Raw genomic sequence first — 19,926 nt, forward strand, 5'->3', positions numbered from 1 at the left:
CTGGAAAATGGACAGAAAACATCAGCCTGGCAAACACAGAAGCAGAAGGAAAATGCAGGCCATTAAGTGATACTTTCCTGAATAAATTCAACTATTTCTTTCTTTCCTTACATAAGAACATAAGAAATTGGAGCAGGAGTAAGCCACATGGCCCCTTGAGCTTGCTCCGCCATTCAATAAGATCATGGATGATCTTCGGCCTCAACTCCACTTTCCCGCCCGATCCCCATATCCCTTGATTCCCTTAGAGTCCAAAAATCTATCGATCTCAGTCTTGAATATTCTCAATGACTGGAATTCTCTATCCCAGAGGGCTGTGGATGCTCAAAGATTTATAACCCTCTGAGTAAAGCAATTTCTCCTCATCTCAGTCCTAAATGGCCGACCCCTTATCCTGAGACTATGAAGCCTAGTTCTAGACTCTCTAGCCAGAAGAAACAGCCTCTCAGCATCTACCCAGTCAAGCCCTCATAGAATCTTCCATGTTTCAATGAGATCACCTCTCATTCTTCTAAACTCTAGAGAGTATAGGCCCAATCTACTTAATCTCTCCTCATAAGACAACCCTCTCATCCCAGGAATGAATCTGGAGAACCTTCGTTGCATCACCTCTAAGGCAAGTATATCCTTCCTTAGTTAAGGAGACCAAAACTGCACACAGTACTCCAGGTGTGGTCTCACCAAAGCCCTGTACAATTGCAGCAAGACTTACTTACTCTTGTATTCCAACCCCCTTGCAATAAAGGCTAACATACCATTTGCCTTCCTAATTGCCTGCTGTACCTGCATGTTAACTTTCTGTGTTTTGTGTACAAGGGCACCCAAATCCCTCTGAATACCAACATTTAATAGTTTCTCACCATTTAAAAAATATTCTGTTTTTCTATTCTTCCTACCAAAGCGAATAACCTCACATTTCCCCACATTATATTCTATCTGACACCTTCTTGCCCACTCACTTAACCTGTCTATATCTCTTTGCAGACTATTTGTGTCCTCCTCACAGCTTACTTTCCCACCTAGCTTTGCATAGTCAGCAAACTTGGCTACACTACATTCAGTCCCTTCATCTAAGTCATTAATATAGATTGTAAATAGCTGAGGTCCCATCACTGATCCTTGTGGCACCCCACCAGTAACAGCCTGTCAACCTGAAAATGACCCGTTTATTCCTACTCTCTGTTTTCTGTCCGTTAACCAATCCTCTATCCATGCCCCCATATTACTTCCAACCCCATGAGCCCTTATCTTGTGTAACAAGCTTTCGTGTGGCACCTTATTGAATGCCTTTTGAAAATCCAAATATACTACATCCACTGGTTCCCCTCTATCTACCCTGTTAGTTACATCCTCAAAAACCTCTAATAAATTTGTCAAACACGATTCAGGAACATAGGAATTGCGAGATGAGAAAAGACCAAGGTCCATCGAGTTCGCCTTCTACCATCCTGGTGGTCACATGATACAACGATAAAGGAGTTGTAGACTAATTTTAGCAATCAATATCCATCAATTAGTCTGCAACAAACCCAGACATGAGGCGAGGGAAAAAAAACCCAGTGGTGGAGAGCTTTGGGAACCATAGGACCATGCTGCACTTACCACGTCATGCCTTATAAAGTCTCTTATTTTTGGCCATGCTGAACCAGCAATGAACAAACATACCAATCACAAAACAAGAAACCATTTGCTCCGATGTTAATTCTTGGTTTATTAGATATCAAGTTGCAACCGTCATCTTTATCCTTCACTGTAACTCATTGATCTGAATGTAACATATAAATACCAAACTTAACCACACACAACAGAGCTGCTCAGAGGTGCCGTACAATAATATCATTATTATTATAGGGGAAAAATAGTTTTATTATTTAACAAACTTCTTCTTCTTAAAAAGTGCTCATGTAAAATTACAAATCTAGGCAAAATTGACAGTTTAAATGAACAGCTTTGCCACGTCCTTAAGAGGCTCAAGAAAGCAAAGCCACTGAATAGACCAAATCGTCTGCGGCCACAGTCCTGTAGGCAGCCTACCTTGTCATAGTCAAATTCATTCATATAAACCATTATTCTGGTCCAGTGCATTGTTAGGGAATCTTTGCTAACAAATAAATAAATTGCATTTATATCTAGAACATTCCTTTGTTGTAGATAAGCTAAAAGCACCAAAATTTACTTTTAGCAAAAACAAAAACAAAACAAAAATACCAGCAGCTTTTTACAGGACCTACAAGATCCAAAAACACTTCTCATTGTAAAACTTCAATTTCTTTTTTTAAATAAAATAATCTACTCTCACTTTACATTATTTATTCACATCAGCTACATCACAGGGAGAAAAAAAAAAGCATGTGTCAAAATAAAATTTAAAAAAAGGTAAAAATAATAATAAAAAGAGAACATCAGGACAAACAATGAATGAAACCCCCCCAGGGTGCTTGGTCTGGTACGTTGATCTTCATTGTTCTCCAGTGACTGTCTGGTCTGTGCTTCTTTCCAAGGTTCAGTAATGAGGAGGGTGGCTGTATGGGTTCGATGGCTGTTGAGGCTGGTTACCTTGCAAAGGATGAAGGTTGCACAAACAACACAATCAGTTATTCATTTAAGAGAAAAGCTCGGGAACGTTTTTAATTTAGCTGTTCCTCGAGAAGTAGAGAGTTTAGCACAATAGTACATGAAATTTCTATTAGAGAGAGAGAAAGAGAGAATAGTAACTAATGAGAGTAATTACAAGACAATAATCTCATCAAGGGATTCAGATTACATTGTGATTTGTAGTGGATAAGGAGAAAGGAAAGAGAGGAGGAAGAATGTAAGGAATCTTACAACATCAGGTTATAGTCCAACAGTTTTGTTTGAAAATCACAAGCTTTCGGAGCTTACCTCCTTCGTCACCTGACAAAGGAGAAAGCCTCCGAAAGCTTGTGCTTTTCAAATAAAACTGTTGGACTATAACCTGGTGTTGTAAGATTCCTTACATTTGTCCACCCCAGTCCATCACCGGCATCTCCACATCAGAGGAGGAAGAAGAAGAGGAGTGGAGAAAGCAGGGGGGGGGGGGGAAAGGTGAGACAATTGCTTGGGGAACTCAAGTAGGGAATTTAAGCTGTCTGGCTGGCTTTGTAGATACAAGCTGAGTGCATTTTACATTTTGTACAGAGTGTGATGTTCATTTAGAATTCAGATTCCATTGTATGTGGTTCCTGTTCAGGTTTCCTTCTGCCCTGTGTTATCAATTGTGTTCCAGGTTGAAGAACCAGTTTGGTGCCAATAAATGTTGCATGTCATTTCTTGGCAATGACCCAATGGTTTCTAGATACTAATTGCAAACCAATCCTGTCATTTACCTCACAGCATTGCGGGCAGTCCCAACAGCAGCAGATGCACTGCCGCTGCCAACAGAGATTTACCAGCTTAGGAGGTGGTTTTTCCGTACAGGTCTGCAAATATTTCTTTTCAAGTATTTATCCAATTCACTTTTGAAAATTACTACTGAATCTGCTTCTACCACCCTTACAGGCAGTGAATTCCAGATCATAACAACTCGCTGCGTAAAAATCTCCTAATCTCCCCCCTGATTCTTTTGCCAATTATCTTAAATCTGTGTCCTCTGGTTACCAACCCTCCTGCCAGTGAAAATATTTTCTCCCTTATTTACTCTATCAAAATCCCTCATAATTTCTCTATTAAATCTCCCCTTAATTTTCTCCGCTTTAAAGGAGAACAATCCTAGCTTCTCTAGTCTCTCCACATAACTGAAGTCCCTCATACCTGGTATAATTTTAGTAAATCTCCTCTGCAAAGGCCTTGACATCCTTCCTAAAGTGTGGTGCCCAGAATTGGACACAATATTCCAGCTAGGCCTAACCAGCAATCTATAAAGGTTTGGCATAACTTCCTTGCTTTTGTACTCTATGCCTCTATTTATAAAGCCAAGGTCCCGTATGATTTTTTTAACCCCCTTATCAACTTGTCCTGCCACCTTTAAAGATTTGTGTATGTGAACCCCCAGGTCTCTCCATTCCTGAACCCTCCTTTAAAATTGTTGTTGAGTTTTTTTTGCCCACTGTATTTGTCTACATGATTTCTTCTTTGGCCAAAGGGTCCCCCCCCATGTGATTCTGTCCCTTTGCCCCATTCCAGCTTTTCCATTACTCTTGGACCACTTCCTCTGGCCTTTTACCGTCTCAATCTTCTCACTGAGAATTGGCATCATTAAACTGGCTGCTTGAGTTTCTCTAACCCTCTTACTCATTCTAATCTGTCTGTCCCCCTGAACTCGAGTTCTCCATTCTCTCGGTTCCAAACCCAACTGAAACAAATTCTGATGAAGGGTTCCAATTGGTTAATTGGTTAACCAAACTGGTTCTTCAAGGTTAACTGATCTTTCTCTTTACAGATGCTGACTGACCTACTGTGCACCTCCACCAATTTCTGTTTTTATTGCACATTTCCAACATTTGTGTTTTCTCTTTCTTATAAATACATACAGAAATCAATTTGGTATTAGATACAATAATCATTAAGCATTTGAAATCTCATTTGAATGTGGTACTTACTAGAGAGCTGCTTTTGCAGCTGTCTAACCAACGCTGCAGTCTGTTGCTGCTGTTGGGTCTGTTGCATACCCTGTCTTGAAAACTGGATTGAGGAAAAAGAAACACATTATTAATACTTAATCCGTTCACTGCTCCAGTCTCCTGCACTACTGTTACTTCTAGATGCGAAGTTCTGCCTGCAAATGGGAGAAACTTAAGAGTTTATCCACCAGAGAGGTTCATTTTTATTTAGCTAATGTGGCAAATGTCACTGTTATTTCCTAGGCATCACTGGTAAATTAGAACATTGTTGCTCTTCATCTCCCTTCCCACAACATTAAAGGCCTTCAGGATATTTGGGCTGCGTCTGTCAGATAGGAAGTGGATGTGGACATTTTCAGTAATATGCTGTGCAAGTGCTCACTACAGAGTCCTTGCCCCAGCTCCTGGTTTCCCCCTCTGCTGCTCCAATCCCATTGCAGAGCCGTGGCCTCCTGCCCAATTTCATCTCTGTGCAACTCCTGCCTGCATGACTGCTGCCTACTGGCACTTTAGCTTTCCAAGCCTCTTTGAAGTAAATCAACAACATTTTGCACTCATAAAACGCCCCAAGATGCTTCACAGGAGCGATTATCAATCAAAATTTGACACCGACCTAATGGTACGGTGTACAAAGAATGGATTCACAAGAGACCAGATTCAGAGGAATGTACTGCTTGGGGATGGGGGTTTTGTACGGCTGGAGGAGGTTACAGAGGTAGGGAGGGGCAAGGCTATGAAGAGATTTAAACACCAGGATAAGAATTTAAAATTTGTGACGTTGGAGGACCAGGAGCCAATGTGGGTCGGCAAGGACAGGGGTGATGAGCGAGGACATGGTGCAGGATAGGGTACAGGCAGCAGAGTTTTGGATGAGCTGAAGTTCATAAAAGGGTGGAGACTGGGAGGCTGGCCATGAGACCATTGGAATAGTTGAGTCTAAAGGTGACAAAGGCATCGCTAATAATTCTTTTAGAACATAACAATTAAATATAGTGCATTCATTCATAAAATCAAGGAGGATGGTCCATCACCTCTACTGTAGATAATATCCACATGAAAACTTTTGTAAATGGTTTTTAATGGCACTTTGGGATTAAAAGTTCTGTTTTTTAAAAATTGATCAATGCCTGGTAATCTATTCCCTTGCTCTCTGTCAGAACATTTAATGGTAGAATCCTAGGCCAATATATTCTGTTCATCTCAATTCTAATCAGAATTCAAAAGGAAGAGAGATGAGATGTTGATGTAAATAATGATGTGGAGATGCCGGTGATGGACTGGGGTTGACAATTGTAAACAATTTTACAACACCAAGTTATAGTCCAGCAATTTTATTTTAAATTCACAAGCTTTCGGAGATTTTCTCCTTCCTCAGGCAAATGTTTCAAGATCTCCTTGAAGCCTACGCATTTATACATATTGAACAATAATACATGGTGTTTACAGACTGCCCCTGCAACTGCCCGTTGCCAAGGCAATCACCGTGTTCAGACAGAGAGGTGTTACCTGCAGAACCTCCGAATACACATTCAACAAAAAAACAAACAGGGAAAAAAAACAGAGAAAAAAAAACACAGAGAGAGGCAGAAACATCCGGAAGGCAGAGAGAGCCAGCAAATGACCCATTATATTAAAAACAGATAACATTTGTTCGCTGGTGGGGTAACGTGTAGCGTGACATGAACCCAAGATCCCGGTTGAGGCCGTCCTCATGGGTGCGGAACTTGGCTATCAATTTCTGCTCGACGATTTTGCGTTGTCGTGTGTCTCGAAGGCCGCCTTGGAGTACGCTTACCCGAAGGTCGGTGGATGAATGTCCATGACTGCTGAAGTGCATGACTGCATGACTGCTGCAAAATCGTCGAGCAGAAATTGATAGCCAAGTTCCGCACCCATGAGGACGGCCTCAACCGGGATCTTGGGTTCATGTCACGCTACACGTTACCCCACCAGCGAACAAATGTTATCTGTTTTTAATATAATGGGTCATTTGCTGGCTCTCTCTGCCTTCCGGATGTTTCTGCCTCTCTCTGTGTTTTTTTTTCTCTGTTTTTTTTCCCTGTTTGTTTTTTTGTTGAATGTGTATTCGGAGGTTCTGCAGGTAACACCTCTCTGTCTGAACACGGTGATTGCCTTGGCAACGGGCAGTTGCAGGGGCAGTCTGTAAACACCATGTATTATTGTTCAATATGTATAAATGCGTAGGCTTCAAGGAGATCTTGAAACATTTGCCTGAGGAAGGAGAAAATCTCCGAAAGCTTGTGAATTTAAAATAAAATTGCTGGACTATAACTTGGTGTTGTAAAATTGTTTACAGATGTAAATAATCACAGTGGTCCTGACCAATCTTGGATGCCATATCTCTAACCTCACATGAGACACTCAATAGGCACTCAGGTATCTGGAATATGCATTTATATAACTAAGGCCATGTTCTCATGGGAACTCATAGTCTGGCAGCAGATGGTTTATCATTTTAAAAACAAAATGTCACCCAAACATACCTCCACACTGGAAAACCTTCTCTCAACTCCATCACAGGTGATAGAACTCCCTCGCCAATACCTTGCTGTTCTATAGCAACGGAATAGAGTCTGGAGAAATCACTTTCAACGTGGAGGTATTGAGCTTCAGATGTGTCTTATCTTCAGGTTTAATTGGCTTCAATGGGAAGGATAATCAGGCTGCTGATTTGCTAGTGCCCATTTTGCTCTATCACCTAAGACTAGTTCACCCCATAAAGGTCTTCATAAGCACCTCATTCTTTTTTCAAAAAGGGTTCAGACTCCTTTTTCAATCCATTAGTTGTATCTTTTTCATCCCTGCCAGTTGCATTTTATGCATATTGTGTTGTTTTCCTTCCATTTTCTCCCCCTCGTCTCCTGACACTTGCTGGGGGTACAGTTTCATGGGTGCACGCTGCCCTTTGGAACCTCTCTCATGTATCATTCATTTTGTGTGAGCCCAGGCAGCGAGTATTTGCAAGATATTTGTCTGTGCGGCAGGCAACACACCTATCCCCATTCTAGTGCTTACCTGGTATGCATGTGTTTACTTGCCAGCAGAAGTCACTTGATAGCAATCAAGAGTGGGAACCCTAACTGATTTTAGTGCAAGGATGCTGGCAACTAGAGATCAAACCTGTTACTTTTCTGGTCTCCATAGGTCAGCTCCCCTATCTTGTGGCATTCCCTGAAGGGTTTCGCCAGCCTGTTTCTAAGCCTCTGATAATACTGTTGGTTTCACGTCCTCTAACTTCTCTACCCTGCTTCGTGGGAAGCAAGTTCAGCTTAACTTGGTGCCTCCTGCAGATGGTCAGACCTAGATTAGAAACTGCGTACTATTGTACTCATAGGAACATAAGAAATAGGAGCAGGAGTAGGCCACGTGGCCCCTCGGGCCTGCTCCGCATTCAATCAGATCATGGCTGATCTTCAAGCTCGACTCCGCTTTCCTGCCCGATCCCCATGGCCAACATTCCCTCTCAACCAAAACTACCAAACAGATTAACTGGTCATTCATCTCATTACTACTACAGTCGAATAGCTGCCACAACAACGACAGTCACTGTAATTCAAAATGAATTTACTGTGCGAACCATGTTATGATGTGGTAAGGCGTTATACAAATGCAAGTGCCATTACTACTAGAACAGCAATGGGCTACATCTCTAGACTCCCTTGAAATTCTTTCTGATTATAAGAAACATTGCAAAAAAAAAACTTTATTTTTCCTTGCAATGAGTTGCTTGCACTGTGCCATCAAACACGAGTTAATTAATTTTTCCCTAAAATTGTGTTCAGTGTTTGGTCACTGAACCCTGATCAGCAATGGGACTTAAAACCTAGTACGTTTACCCCCAGGAATTTTTCCAAATTAAAAACCCACATTAAATTTTCAGTCATAAAAATTTCACAGACAGTTGGCTTAGTTCACACTCATACTGGATATGTCCAGCATGACAAATATCTCCCCAGTTAATTCCAATAAGCATAATCGTAGGAAATTCCCAGACTTTCTTTTATAGAGCTTCTATTTTACTTTTTAAAAAGCATTTTGCATTTCACCTTTTTAATTTTCTTAACATCTGAAAACAACCAAGTCTCGGTTTTGCTGACTCCTCATTGTAAGTCAATTTCTTACACTCCCACTGCACAGATGATAGAGAGCAGGTTTTTCTCCCTCTGTTACCTGCACGCCAGGGTATCAATATATTGATGATTGAGGAACCGATGGCATCACTGACCCATGGAAACCTGGGTTATGAATGTGCCATTGGTTATGGTATGCCTAATCCTTATTTATACCTTTGTATATTCAGTACACCTTCCATTACACCCCTGCGAATCAGTCTCTTTGGGAGAGAAAGGGTTAAAGCTAGAGGGGGGGAAACGACATTTAAAAAGAGTGAACAATGAGAGAAAGCTCCCTCTCCTTTGAGCATGCATTGATTTTTAAATAGTATGAAACATAACATAGAAACGCAGAATATTTTGAATAATGTTGACTGGCACAACTCAGGTGGGTCTCATACAACAGAGGTCAACTAAATCAGTGTGGGGAAGTGGCAGATGAAGCCAGAGATCTTCCCTGCAGGAAACGAGGGGGAATCAGAAGACTAGTTATCCCCAAGGTCATTCTTGTACACTTCTGGTGACTGCTTTGAGAATACGATTGTTGCAAACTTAAGTCTGGGTCACCCACCATGTCCCAGCTGCTGAGAAAATAAGATAGAGGCATCTTACCCTGCAAAAAAGTTATTACATTATGAAAATGCATTGCACCTTAAGGAGGAGGGATGTGCATTGTGCCTATGACTTTGCACACAGCACAATCCCCAATCTCACATGGTGCATCAGACCGTCTTAAAAACAGTGTCAGTCACACCTGGCTACTCTTGTGTGCCTCCCAGTGGCTGTTACTGGCACAGACCGGAGAGCCCGCTGCCTGCATGTCCATTTTGCCAGATTCATTGGGCTCGATTTACGGACATCCGAGCCGGCGGGTTCGTGGTGGGGGGGGCTCCAAAAATTGGGGTTTCCCGGGGCGGGTCTGGAGCCTGGCTCCAACCCGCCCACTTCTGGGTTCCCCAGTGATGCGCTTAGATGCGCGCGCAGCCCCCGCATGCGGGACTCCCGCCGGCAATTAAAGCCAGTGGGATCCCACTTAAGGCAGTTAATGTGATAGTTCAGGTCATTAGCAGACCTGATTTGTAGGATATTTTAGGAGGGGTTGGATTTTTATCGAAACTGAGTGTTTTTCCCGTACTGGGGAAAACACTCCCAATTGAAATGGACGTGTTGCAGCCACCAGCCTGTGGCAGCTGCAAAGGTCCATTTGACAGGTGGCAGTTGAGACCCTCACTCATTGCAGGAGGCCACTCTGTCACTTTGGACAAAGTTTGGCCTCCACCACCCTCCTCCTAACAATAAAATTCACCAACTTGCAACCTCAACCCCGGTGTGCAGACACATTTACCTACCTTGCAGACCCCCTCAAATGTACATCTTCTGGGTGATAGCTGCAGTCATGACCTCCTCGGAGGACGAACAGCCTCGCCGGCCACGACGTCCACCTCCGACACGTGGAGCTCCACAACACAGTGGTGTGACACATCCACCTGCACAGCAGGAGGGCAACCGCAGAGAGAGATGCATCGCAGAAGGCACTACCCTCGCCACAGGGTCTACAGACCGAGGCTCAGCTTCCTGGACATCTCTGAGCAGCAGTGCACACGGAGACTCAGAGTCACTCGACATGTAGTCGTGGACATCTGCAGCCTCCTTCATGTCAAGCTGCTCCCGGCTGGCCCGAGCACCATCTTCTTACCTGTCGCTGTCAAAGTCACCACTGCCCTCAACAACTTCTCCGCCGCATCCTTCCAGGGTGCCACGGGGGACATCGCCGACGTCTCTCAGTCGTCTGCACAAAAGAGCTCTGCAAATACACCTACACCCACTTTGCAGTGACACAATGGGTGGCATCAGTTGTGGGTCTTCATGGTGATCCTCAGGAAAGGGCATTATTGCACAAGCCAGACAAGATTTGCAAAGACGTGGCAGTACTGGTGACAATATAATATGTAATGTGAGTTGATCAGAAATCAAATATAAGTAAAAACCATGACAAACCCTCAAACACCCTTGTGCATCCCCTTCATGCTCACGACACGTTTGCCTTACGCTTCCTACTACACATACATGGTGCATGCCCTGTGGCTGCAGCACTGGTAGTGGCAGGTGGGGTGAGGCTGACCGTGAAAGAGATGCACGAGAGGGTGAGTATGCGATAGAGCCATGAGATTGTATGAGGATTGGGTTGAGTGGTAGTGGTGGGATGAGTACTGGCGAGGTGAGTAAGTGCAGGTAAGTTGAGGATGAGCTTTGAGTGGGTGTGGGGAGTGATGTGATGGAGTAGTGTTGGCAGTGCAGAAGGAGATGTGGGGTGGGGGCGGTGATGTGGCAGATGGAGTGTAGGCGAATGAGTAAGTGTACTCACTTCGGCTGACCTACTTAGGTCATTGAAGCGCCTCCTGCACTGTATGCAGGTGCGTGATATGTTGGTGGTGCTGCTGACCTCCTCTGCCACCTCGAGCCAGGCCTTGGTGGTGGCAAAGGGAGGCCACTTCCTCCCGTCCGCCGGGGGGAAGATCTCTGTCCTCCCCCTCCTCATCAGCCATCCAGTAGGAGCTGGAGTGAGGCATCATTAAACCTGGGAGCAGCCTTCCCCGGGGCTGCTCCATACTGTAATTTTGGCTCCTTTCTGCAGCGTCAGTCAGTGGAGGACTGCCCCTTTAAATAGGGCTCCTCCAGTTGACAGCCTATGATGCGGCTGTGCAGTCCGCCTGCTGCGCAGCTTTCCAGCGCGAAACCTGGAAACCAAGGTAAGTGCCTTCAATTAGGCTGCGATCGTGTGCGGAGCACCCCGAATTCACTGGGCGCATTACCCACGCGCCCAGTCAACTCCCCCACTGCCAACCAGCCTCCCTCCTAATATCGAGCCCATTATTCCCACGCTCGTGACCTGTTGGAGATTTTACTGATTTCTTATTTTCTGTATCTCCCTACTACGCCCAATGGTCCAAAATCAGTCAATTGTGAATGAATTAGTGTCAGCAATCCAGTTCTGACGAAAGGTCTTCGACCTGAAACGTTAGCTCTGTTTCTTTCTCCACCGATGCTGCCCGACTCGCTGAGCTTCTCCAGCATTTTTGGTTTTTATTTCAGCAATGCTGGGGGTTGGTGGCACAGTGAACAGGCAGATTGGGCACCCGGGGATCTAAAGGGGAGGAAAATAAGGGATTGAACGAAAAAAATGTGAATGCAGGAAATCTGCAATAAAAACAGGAAGTGCTGGGAATACACAGCAGGTCAGTCAGCAGGTGAAAGAGATTGTTTTGATGAAAGGTCCCACGTGAAAATTAACCCATCTTCTCCTTTCGAAGGCTGATCGACCTGCGGTGTGGTTCCATTTTTATTGGGCAGAATAATGGAATTTTCATAATGGACAGCGATCAGTAAAATTTGTTTTACACGTTCTATTTATTAACGTTCATTATACGTGGATCTCACAAACCTGTAATTAAATCAAAACACAGACTATTAAGTACAAATGCTCTACGTATTGACATGAGCAACATTTTTTTCCTCTTGGAACACAATGCTCAGGGTCTGACTGTTAATTGCATCAGAAGTTAGATATTGGCCCAGAATTTGCTGGAGTGGGGCATCTCACGGCATGTCCCCTTAGTCAGACTTTATCCCTCACCCTTCAGCCCGAAAATCTTTTGGGCCTCAAGTTGCTGGAAGTGGCGAGCTGATATCAGCGTACGAGGGCAACAGGGCATCTGGGACCTTAGTGAACAATGGGACCAAAAGTCTATCTACTTAAAGAATGAGATTTAAGGATTGAGAAAGAAACAGAGGAACAACAGAGAAGGAAATTGGGTAAATTAGAGTCAGATCAGGTACAGAGAGAAAGAAGGAAAGATTGGATTAAGAGAGAGAGAAAAAAGGGATAGAAAGGAAAATTAAGAAAAAAAATGTAAAAATGTAAAATTAAAAATTATTTAAATCTCTAAGGACAATTTACTACCTGCAGGAATGAGACTCCACAGATTCAACAGTTCCTTTTCTGGGCTGGAGAGGTTGAGTGGCATTACAGGAACATAAATCTCATTAAAAAGGTACATATGCTGTCATTTACCGACCCTAACTTTCTGTGGTGAGTTTAATTGGTAATTAATGCGCAAATGTAGCAATGTCTTGAAACTCACGCAGAGGTTGAGGGTGAGGGCGGAGTGGCGCAAATCATCCAGCAATTTGTGGTGATTCGCAACTCACGGGATAGCTCTTCCTCGCTGGATGATTTGCACATTAATAACGGTGAGCACATTAAACGCGCCATTATTTTGCCAGCAAATTCTGGCACAATGTTTTCTTGAAGAATTTTGTGAAAAACACATCATCACACCAAGGGGATAGGACCTTCAACTGGAATGAATAAATAGGACCATCATTTGGATCAATCCTCAAATACCGAGGGCAATAAATTATTGTACTGCCAGTAATACATCACCACGCCAAGAATATTGCTGGCTACCATAGCACTGGTTCTGGCACAATGTAGTTTGCAAGGTTTTTACGGCAGAAACCTTTCATTTTATGGGTGCAGGTCAGGTTAAAGGTAACTATTGTCTTTCAGGATAAAGATTACTTTGCAAAATTTTTTTTTTCATTTGTTTACAAACGCACGTGGCAAATAGTGTTGAAACGCATCAGTTGGCCATAGCGTTGTTGATTTGAAAATTATTTGTGCCTCTTCTCTCTCCTTAAACAAGAAGTAATTTTTCATCTATCTCTTCCGAAGAATAAAATGCAATTTTGAGAGATTTTCTTTTTATTCTTGAAAATGCTCCTCTAATCTTTGGATGCTGCAGCACTGTTTCTGAACTCTTGCTAGATTAGAGCACTGTAACTGCGCATGTGTTCAGAACTCAACTTGTGTGTGATGTGCATTGTTCGCTTGTGAAATAACACACAGTTTACAAATTCGGATATTGCAAAAGAAAATCATTTGAATGACCTGTTCTGATCTGTAGACAATCCTGCATTCTTATTTGCTCTCAGCTATGCAATCAAACTCGATGCCCTAGTGAGACGAGCTTCACCAGCAATATGGAGACGTAGCAATGTCATCATCACTGATACAAATTCAACATAACAAGAATCATCTTGACAATGATGTGGAGATTCATGAACATTACAGCTAACGAGCATGACCATATAGGGATCAATGAAGCAACAAGTAGATGCTTGACCTGATTTATTAGTTCAAAACAATCAGGAGAGAAAGCTGATCGCCTGACTCAAGAGAACCACAAGACAAATTCAACTAAATTCCTACAAACATGGTAGAACTGAACGGAAGGCTAACTGTCAAGAGAATCTAGGAACCTGTATATGATCCATGGACCAGCCCCTAAAGGGAGTGGGCACTCTGCTAAACACTAATGGGGCAGGGGTGAAAGGAGGCCCAGGGCAGCCAAAGGGCATGCTGATGGACTGGAGAATTGGAAAATAATTGAAGAAACAAAACACATGGATGGAAAGCGGACTGAAAGTTGACCTCAGGGTAAAGAGACAGAACCCTTCTGTCCTTGCCGCTACATCAGAATGATTCTATTTTTAATCAGGAACATGTTTTATATACCATTTACCTCTGACTGGCCTCATCTCCGCTGCTGATTGCTTCAGGTGAGGAGAAAGAAAAATGGGAGAAAGTCATAATGCCATGCAAACCTATCCACCCCTTCACTCTGAACTCTGGCAACAACTTGCATTTATATAGTGCCTTTAATATAGTAAAACATCCCAAGGCACTTCACAGGAGCGATTATCAAACAGAATTTGACACCGAACCACAGAAGAAGATATTAGGACAGGTGACCAAAAGCTTGGTCAAAGAAGTAGATTTTAAGGAGCGTCATAAAGGAGGAGAGAGAGGCGGAAATGTTTAGGGAGGGAATTCCAGAGCTTAGGGCCTAGGCAGCTGAAGGCACAGCTGACAATGGTGGAGCGAAGGAAACTGGGAATGAGCAAGGGGCAAGAATTGGAGGAGTGCAGAGATCTCGGAGGGTTGTAGGGCTAGAGGAGGTTAGAGATAGGGAGGGGCGAGGCCATGGAGGGATTTGAAAACTAGGATGAGAATTTTAAAATCGAAGTGTTCCCGAACCGGGAGCCAGTGTAGGTCAGCGAGCACAGGGGTGATGGGAGAACGGGACTTAGTGCGAGTTAGGATATGGGCAGCAGAGTTTTGGATGAGCTCAACTTTATGGAGGGTGGAAGATGGGAGGCCGGTCAGGACATTATTGGAATAGTCAAGCTAAACGTAACAAAGGCATGGATGAGAGTTTTAGCAGCAGATGAGCTGAGGCGGGCGGAGATGGGCGATGTCACGGAGGTGGAAGTAGGTAGTCTTGGTGATGCAACGGATATAACAATACAGACCACCACAGATGGGAGGGGCAGGGAGGAGAAACCAGAAACAAACAGGTAGTTCACTGTCATTATTATTGACTCATGTAAAATTAATTTATCACCGACTGTGACACCAACCTTACTGTTGATAGGTTTACCTGGATCCGCTGTGTTGTTATTCAAAAGGAGCTCAACTCAGTTCTCTACATATCACTGTTTTTAGTAATGCTCCCTCTTCCCCGACCCAGGAGTGGGAAATCTATCCATAACTATACATAAGCTTATGAATGAGTCTCAGTTTCTTCCCAGCCAGACCATTAAATGCTGTAAATAAGTATCTCAGAGTTTCCAATATGGAAAAAAAAAGTGAACTATGACGAATCTGGGCACTGACAAGATGAGGCTGGGCCAAGGAATAATGTTGCAAAGGGCTGAAATTGTGTAGGGACTTCAGCATAATCACACATGATACTCGTCTTCAAGAAACAATTTAGCTCACTAAGAAGTGTAATCTCATCACAGACTGCTTAGATATTTTCAAAATCATTTTCGCTTGTAACAAAATCTCCTTTTCCTTTTTCAGCAGCTGACATCAGTTAAGTTCTTATTCTTTTAACCTACTCTTTTTCTCTCCTGTCTTATTATTCCCTTCCCTTATTGTAGGCCTTACATTAGGTTTTGGCCACGTGAATGGGTGGAACATAGGAACAGGAGTAGGCCATTCAGCTCCTCAAGCCAGTTCAATCATTCAAATAGATCATGGCTGATCTGTATCTTAACTCCATCTGTATCTTAACTCCATCTGTATCTTAACTCCATATATCTGCTTTGGTTCCGTAGCCCATAATACCCTTGGCTATCAAAAATCTATCAGTCTCAGTTTTGAAATTTTCAATTGACCCCCAGCCTCAACAGCTTTTTGGGGGGAGACAGTTCCAGATTTCCACTCCCCTTTGTGTGAAGAAGTGCTTTGTTACATGATCCCTGAATGGCCTAGCTCTAATCTTAAGGTTATGCTCCCTTGTTCTGAACTCCCTCACCAGAGGAAATGGTTTCTCTCTATCTACCCTATCAACTCCTTTGATCATCTTAAACAAATGAGCTGCTAAAGAGGTGCAGAACAGCCCAACTGGTCGACTCAACAATTTTCTATGCACCCTGAGAGGAAGAAGCTTGCATTGCTTTTCTAACCCAACCGATTGGATTAGATCAGGGGTTCACTAGCTGGGGGACATCAAAGTGGCGAAGCCCTGACCTACTGCTCTGTAACACTGGGTGTCTCTACACCATGTGTTATGCCAATCAGCCATTTGATGAACTTGTAAAAATGTTTTCTTTTAAAAAAAAGCTAGAGAGTACTGAGCTATACAAGTCAGGAAGGACCCAGAGTTTGATCCCCAGTCTGCACCGAGTTATTTGACCTCAGCCTGGATGACCGTGCTACATTTGGCCTCACATCCTTTGAATACAATGCTGTATGGGACAAAGGAAAGCAAGCGTTACCATTCCTGATCACTATCCTGTGACCTCTGTGTCAGTCGTGGCTCAGTGGTAGCACTCTCGCCTCCAAGTCAGGAGGTCGTGGGTTCAAGTCCCATTGTCGGAGGTGCCTTCTTTCAGATGAGACGTTAAACCAAGGTCATGTCTGCCCTCTCAGGTGGACGTTAAAGATCCCATGGTGCTACTTCAAAGAAGAACAGCATAGGTGTCCTGGCCAATATTTATGCCGTAACCAACACCTACAACTAATTATCTGGTCATTTGTTTTATTGCTGTTTGTGGGATCTTGCTGTGCGCACATTGGCTGCCATGTTTCCCTACGTTGCAATAGTGACTACACTTCAAAAGTACTTAATTGACTGTAAAGCACTTTGGGAGGTCCTGAGGTTGCGAAAGGCGCGATATAACTCACCCTTTAAAGAACGGTCACTTAAGTTCTGCACAGGAAGATTAGTTTCATCAAACCTTACTCCAGCACAATTCTTCAGATGAGGAGAGGATGAGGAAAAGGAGCGAAAATCAGAGAAAAAGGGGGAAAAAATAATCACCGTGATCATACATATCGGTGATAGGTTATTTATCAAATGCAGAGCCCACAACTATTCGAGTAGAACTGCACTAGTACGAGCCAGCTTAACTATAAAGAATGTATGAATGAAAAACAGCTGCTCAATCTACAAATTCCTGTGCACTCAGGCCAGAAAACCCCGATCTCAACTGCGCGATTGGTAGCAATTACCAAGTTGGCGTCACGTTCTTCCCCATAGAACAGTGGGGAATGTAGGATTGGGGATAGCGACAGCCATTGAACTAGCACATAGCTAAAGGTCACAGATAAATGTGCTCCGCTCAGATAAATGAGGGTGAAGTACAGCCAGTTCTGTTCAGTAACTATGCTCCCGAGGTTGTATGTCAAGGAATTACATCACCCTGGAGATTGTTTTTAAAATTGAGTTTCGCTCAGAGCAAATATCAGAAGTTTGGAGACTCCATTAAAATCGTAAATCATAAAATTTCTATGATTTTTTTTTGATGCACCTTCTAGTGATTAAATGGTGTAAAATTGTTAAGTATATAACAGGAAAAGGCAGCAATGTTCATATAAAATCCATGAGTGCCATCGCTTTCTGGCAATTACACCGGCACAACTAAGGAGGAGTTTAGAAGAAAAGGATCTGAAATGTCCAGTGCAAATATTTAATCCTAAACGATCAATGGAGTTGTATAAAAATGTCATGCCAAGGTCACTACTTCCAATCTTCGGGCCTCAACCATCATCTGCTGCTCTACTGGAGCTCAGTCTGGGGGAAGGAGGGGTGAAAGAACAAAAAAACAAGGCTAAGCATGTGCTATGTGACATAAGCTGTGATTTAAGGCAACACATGTGGGACGCGAGTCAATAATTAATAGGGGAAAAGCCGTCATGATGAACATATCACAGAATGGACCCGACTGTTCTTTTCCAGGTTTATTTTTTCCCCTCGTAAACTTTCAGGGTCTTCTGTGTCATAGGTTTGTAAACTGGGATCCCAGGGGTCAATGAGGCCATTTACTTTCTGTTCATCTGGGCCCAGGCATACCACGCTGTCTTGAGATCGCTACATGTTTTCTGGTCTCTGTTGATATACTAGCATATTATTTATATCGTTGAATACGAGTAAAAACATGTTTTCTGCAACAATAGCGCTACATTTTCCTTTGGGTATCTGGCACTGTCCCAAGAATAGAGGGTTTGTGACAGCTTGCAAGGGGTCCCCAGGTGAGTGTCAATACTTGAAGGGGGTCCCAATCAATGAGTTCATATTTTCAGGAGGGTCCCGTGCAGAAAGTTTGACAACCACTGTTCACCATGCTCTATCAGGTGGTCACTAGCCAACAAAACTCATTTCGCGCCTCAACACTGGGAGAGAGATCAGCGTATTTGTGGGTCCAGACATATGCAGAGCTCTCTCCTAAATAAGGAGTTAATTTTCCAGCTAGAGAGGAGCCAAACAATGTAAACAAGAATTCTGCCTGGATGGAACCCGAATTGCATCTATTGGACTGAGACCATTAGCCACAGTGTAAATGCAGCTGAAGATAAACTTAAAGGGAGATTTCTACACAAGATGGTGAAGAGGAGAAAAATTGCACAAAAATAAAGGCTAGATTTAAAAAATAAAAAATGATCTGAAATATCCCATGCCGTATACGAATTAGGAGATATAATAATGCAAATAGCTCCAAATAAAAAGAGTTTCCTCAATTATTGTCTCCAATAACTCTTTGTACAATTGTAAACAATTTTACAACACCAAGTTATAGTCCAGCAATTTTATTTTAAATTCACAAGCTTTCGGAGATTTTCTCCTTCCTCAGGCAAACATTTGCCTGAGGAAGGAGAAAATCTCCGAAAGCTTGTGAATTTAAAATAAAATTGCTGGACTATAACTTGGTGTTGTAAAATTGTTTACAATTGTCAACCCCAGTCCATCACCGGCATCTCCACATCTTTGTACAATAGCCTTTGACCTAGTAGTTGCAGCAAACAAGGCACCGAAATACTAAGTAGTTCAGTTGACAGTACTGAGGGCATTACATAGAGAAAATCTAAACCCCCAACATTCACTCCCTTCACCACCGGCGCACCGTGGCTGCAGTGTGTACCATCCACAGGATGCACTGCAGCAACTTGCCAAGGCTTCTTTCGACAGCACCTCCCAAACCCGCGACCTCTACCACCTAGAAGGACAAGGGCAGCACCACCACCTGCACGTTCCCCTCCAAGTCACACACCATCCCGACTTGGAAATATATCGCTGTTCCTTCATCGCTGGGTCAAAATCCTGGAACTCCCTACTTAACAGCACTGTGGAAGAACCTTCACCACACGGACTGCAGCGGTTCAAGAAGGCGGCTCATCACCACCTTCTCAAGGGCAATAAGGGATGGGCAATAAATGCTGGCCTTGCCAGCGATGCCCACATCCCATGAACGAATAAAAAAAATTCCCACCTTTCACAGTGTACTACATCGGAGGTGTCCCATAGGGGCAGCAGAATGGATCAATTTGTTTGTATTTCTATTGCGCATCACCCTGCTCCCTTCGCCCCCCCACCCCCCACCACAATGGCAGCCATGCCTCACCCGTGGAATTCCCTCCCTAAACCCCTCTGCCTCACCACCTCCCACTCCTACTTTAAGACCCCCCATAAAACCCACCTCTTTGACCAAGCTTTTGGTCAGCACCTGCTACAGCTCTGCATCCATTTTTGTTTGATCACGACTCTGTGAAACGCCTTAGCTTGTATTGCCAATATGGGTGTTCTTCCATATTAAAGGCATTGTATAAATGCAAATTGTTGTGGTTGTATTACGGCAAACTGCGT

The 19,926-nt window shown here is 43.4% G+C and overlaps 1 protein-coding gene across 5 annotated transcripts in view; it reads right to left on the bottom strand.

Annotated features, from left to right (window-relative positions):
- Positions 1-1,686: 1,686 nt before the first annotated feature.
- Positions 1,687-19,926, bottom strand: part of LOC137331279 (mediator of RNA polymerase II transcription subunit 12-like protein) — a 482,895-nt gene continuing 464,655 nt past the window's right edge. For all 5 annotated transcript variants that reach the window (XM_067994976.1, XM_067994975.1, XM_067994977.1 and 2 more), the window contains 2 exons: positions 4,560-4,641; positions 1,687-2,556 (listed from right to left, as the gene is read on the bottom strand). In XM_067994976.1, coding sequence (XP_067851077.1) covers positions 2,504-2,556; positions 4,560-4,641 — 135 coding nt within the window. In that variant the 3' untranslated portion in view covers positions 1,687-2,503. The remainder of the gene's footprint in view (positions 2,557-4,559; positions 4,642-19,926) is intronic.

The sequence above is a fragment of the Heptranchias perlo genome, chromosome 13 (genome assembly GCF_035084215.1).
Source record: "Heptranchias perlo isolate sHepPer1 chromosome 13, sHepPer1.hap1, whole genome shotgun sequence".
Taxonomy (NCBI): domain Eukaryota; kingdom Metazoa; phylum Chordata; class Chondrichthyes; order Hexanchiformes; family Hexanchidae; genus Heptranchias; species Heptranchias perlo.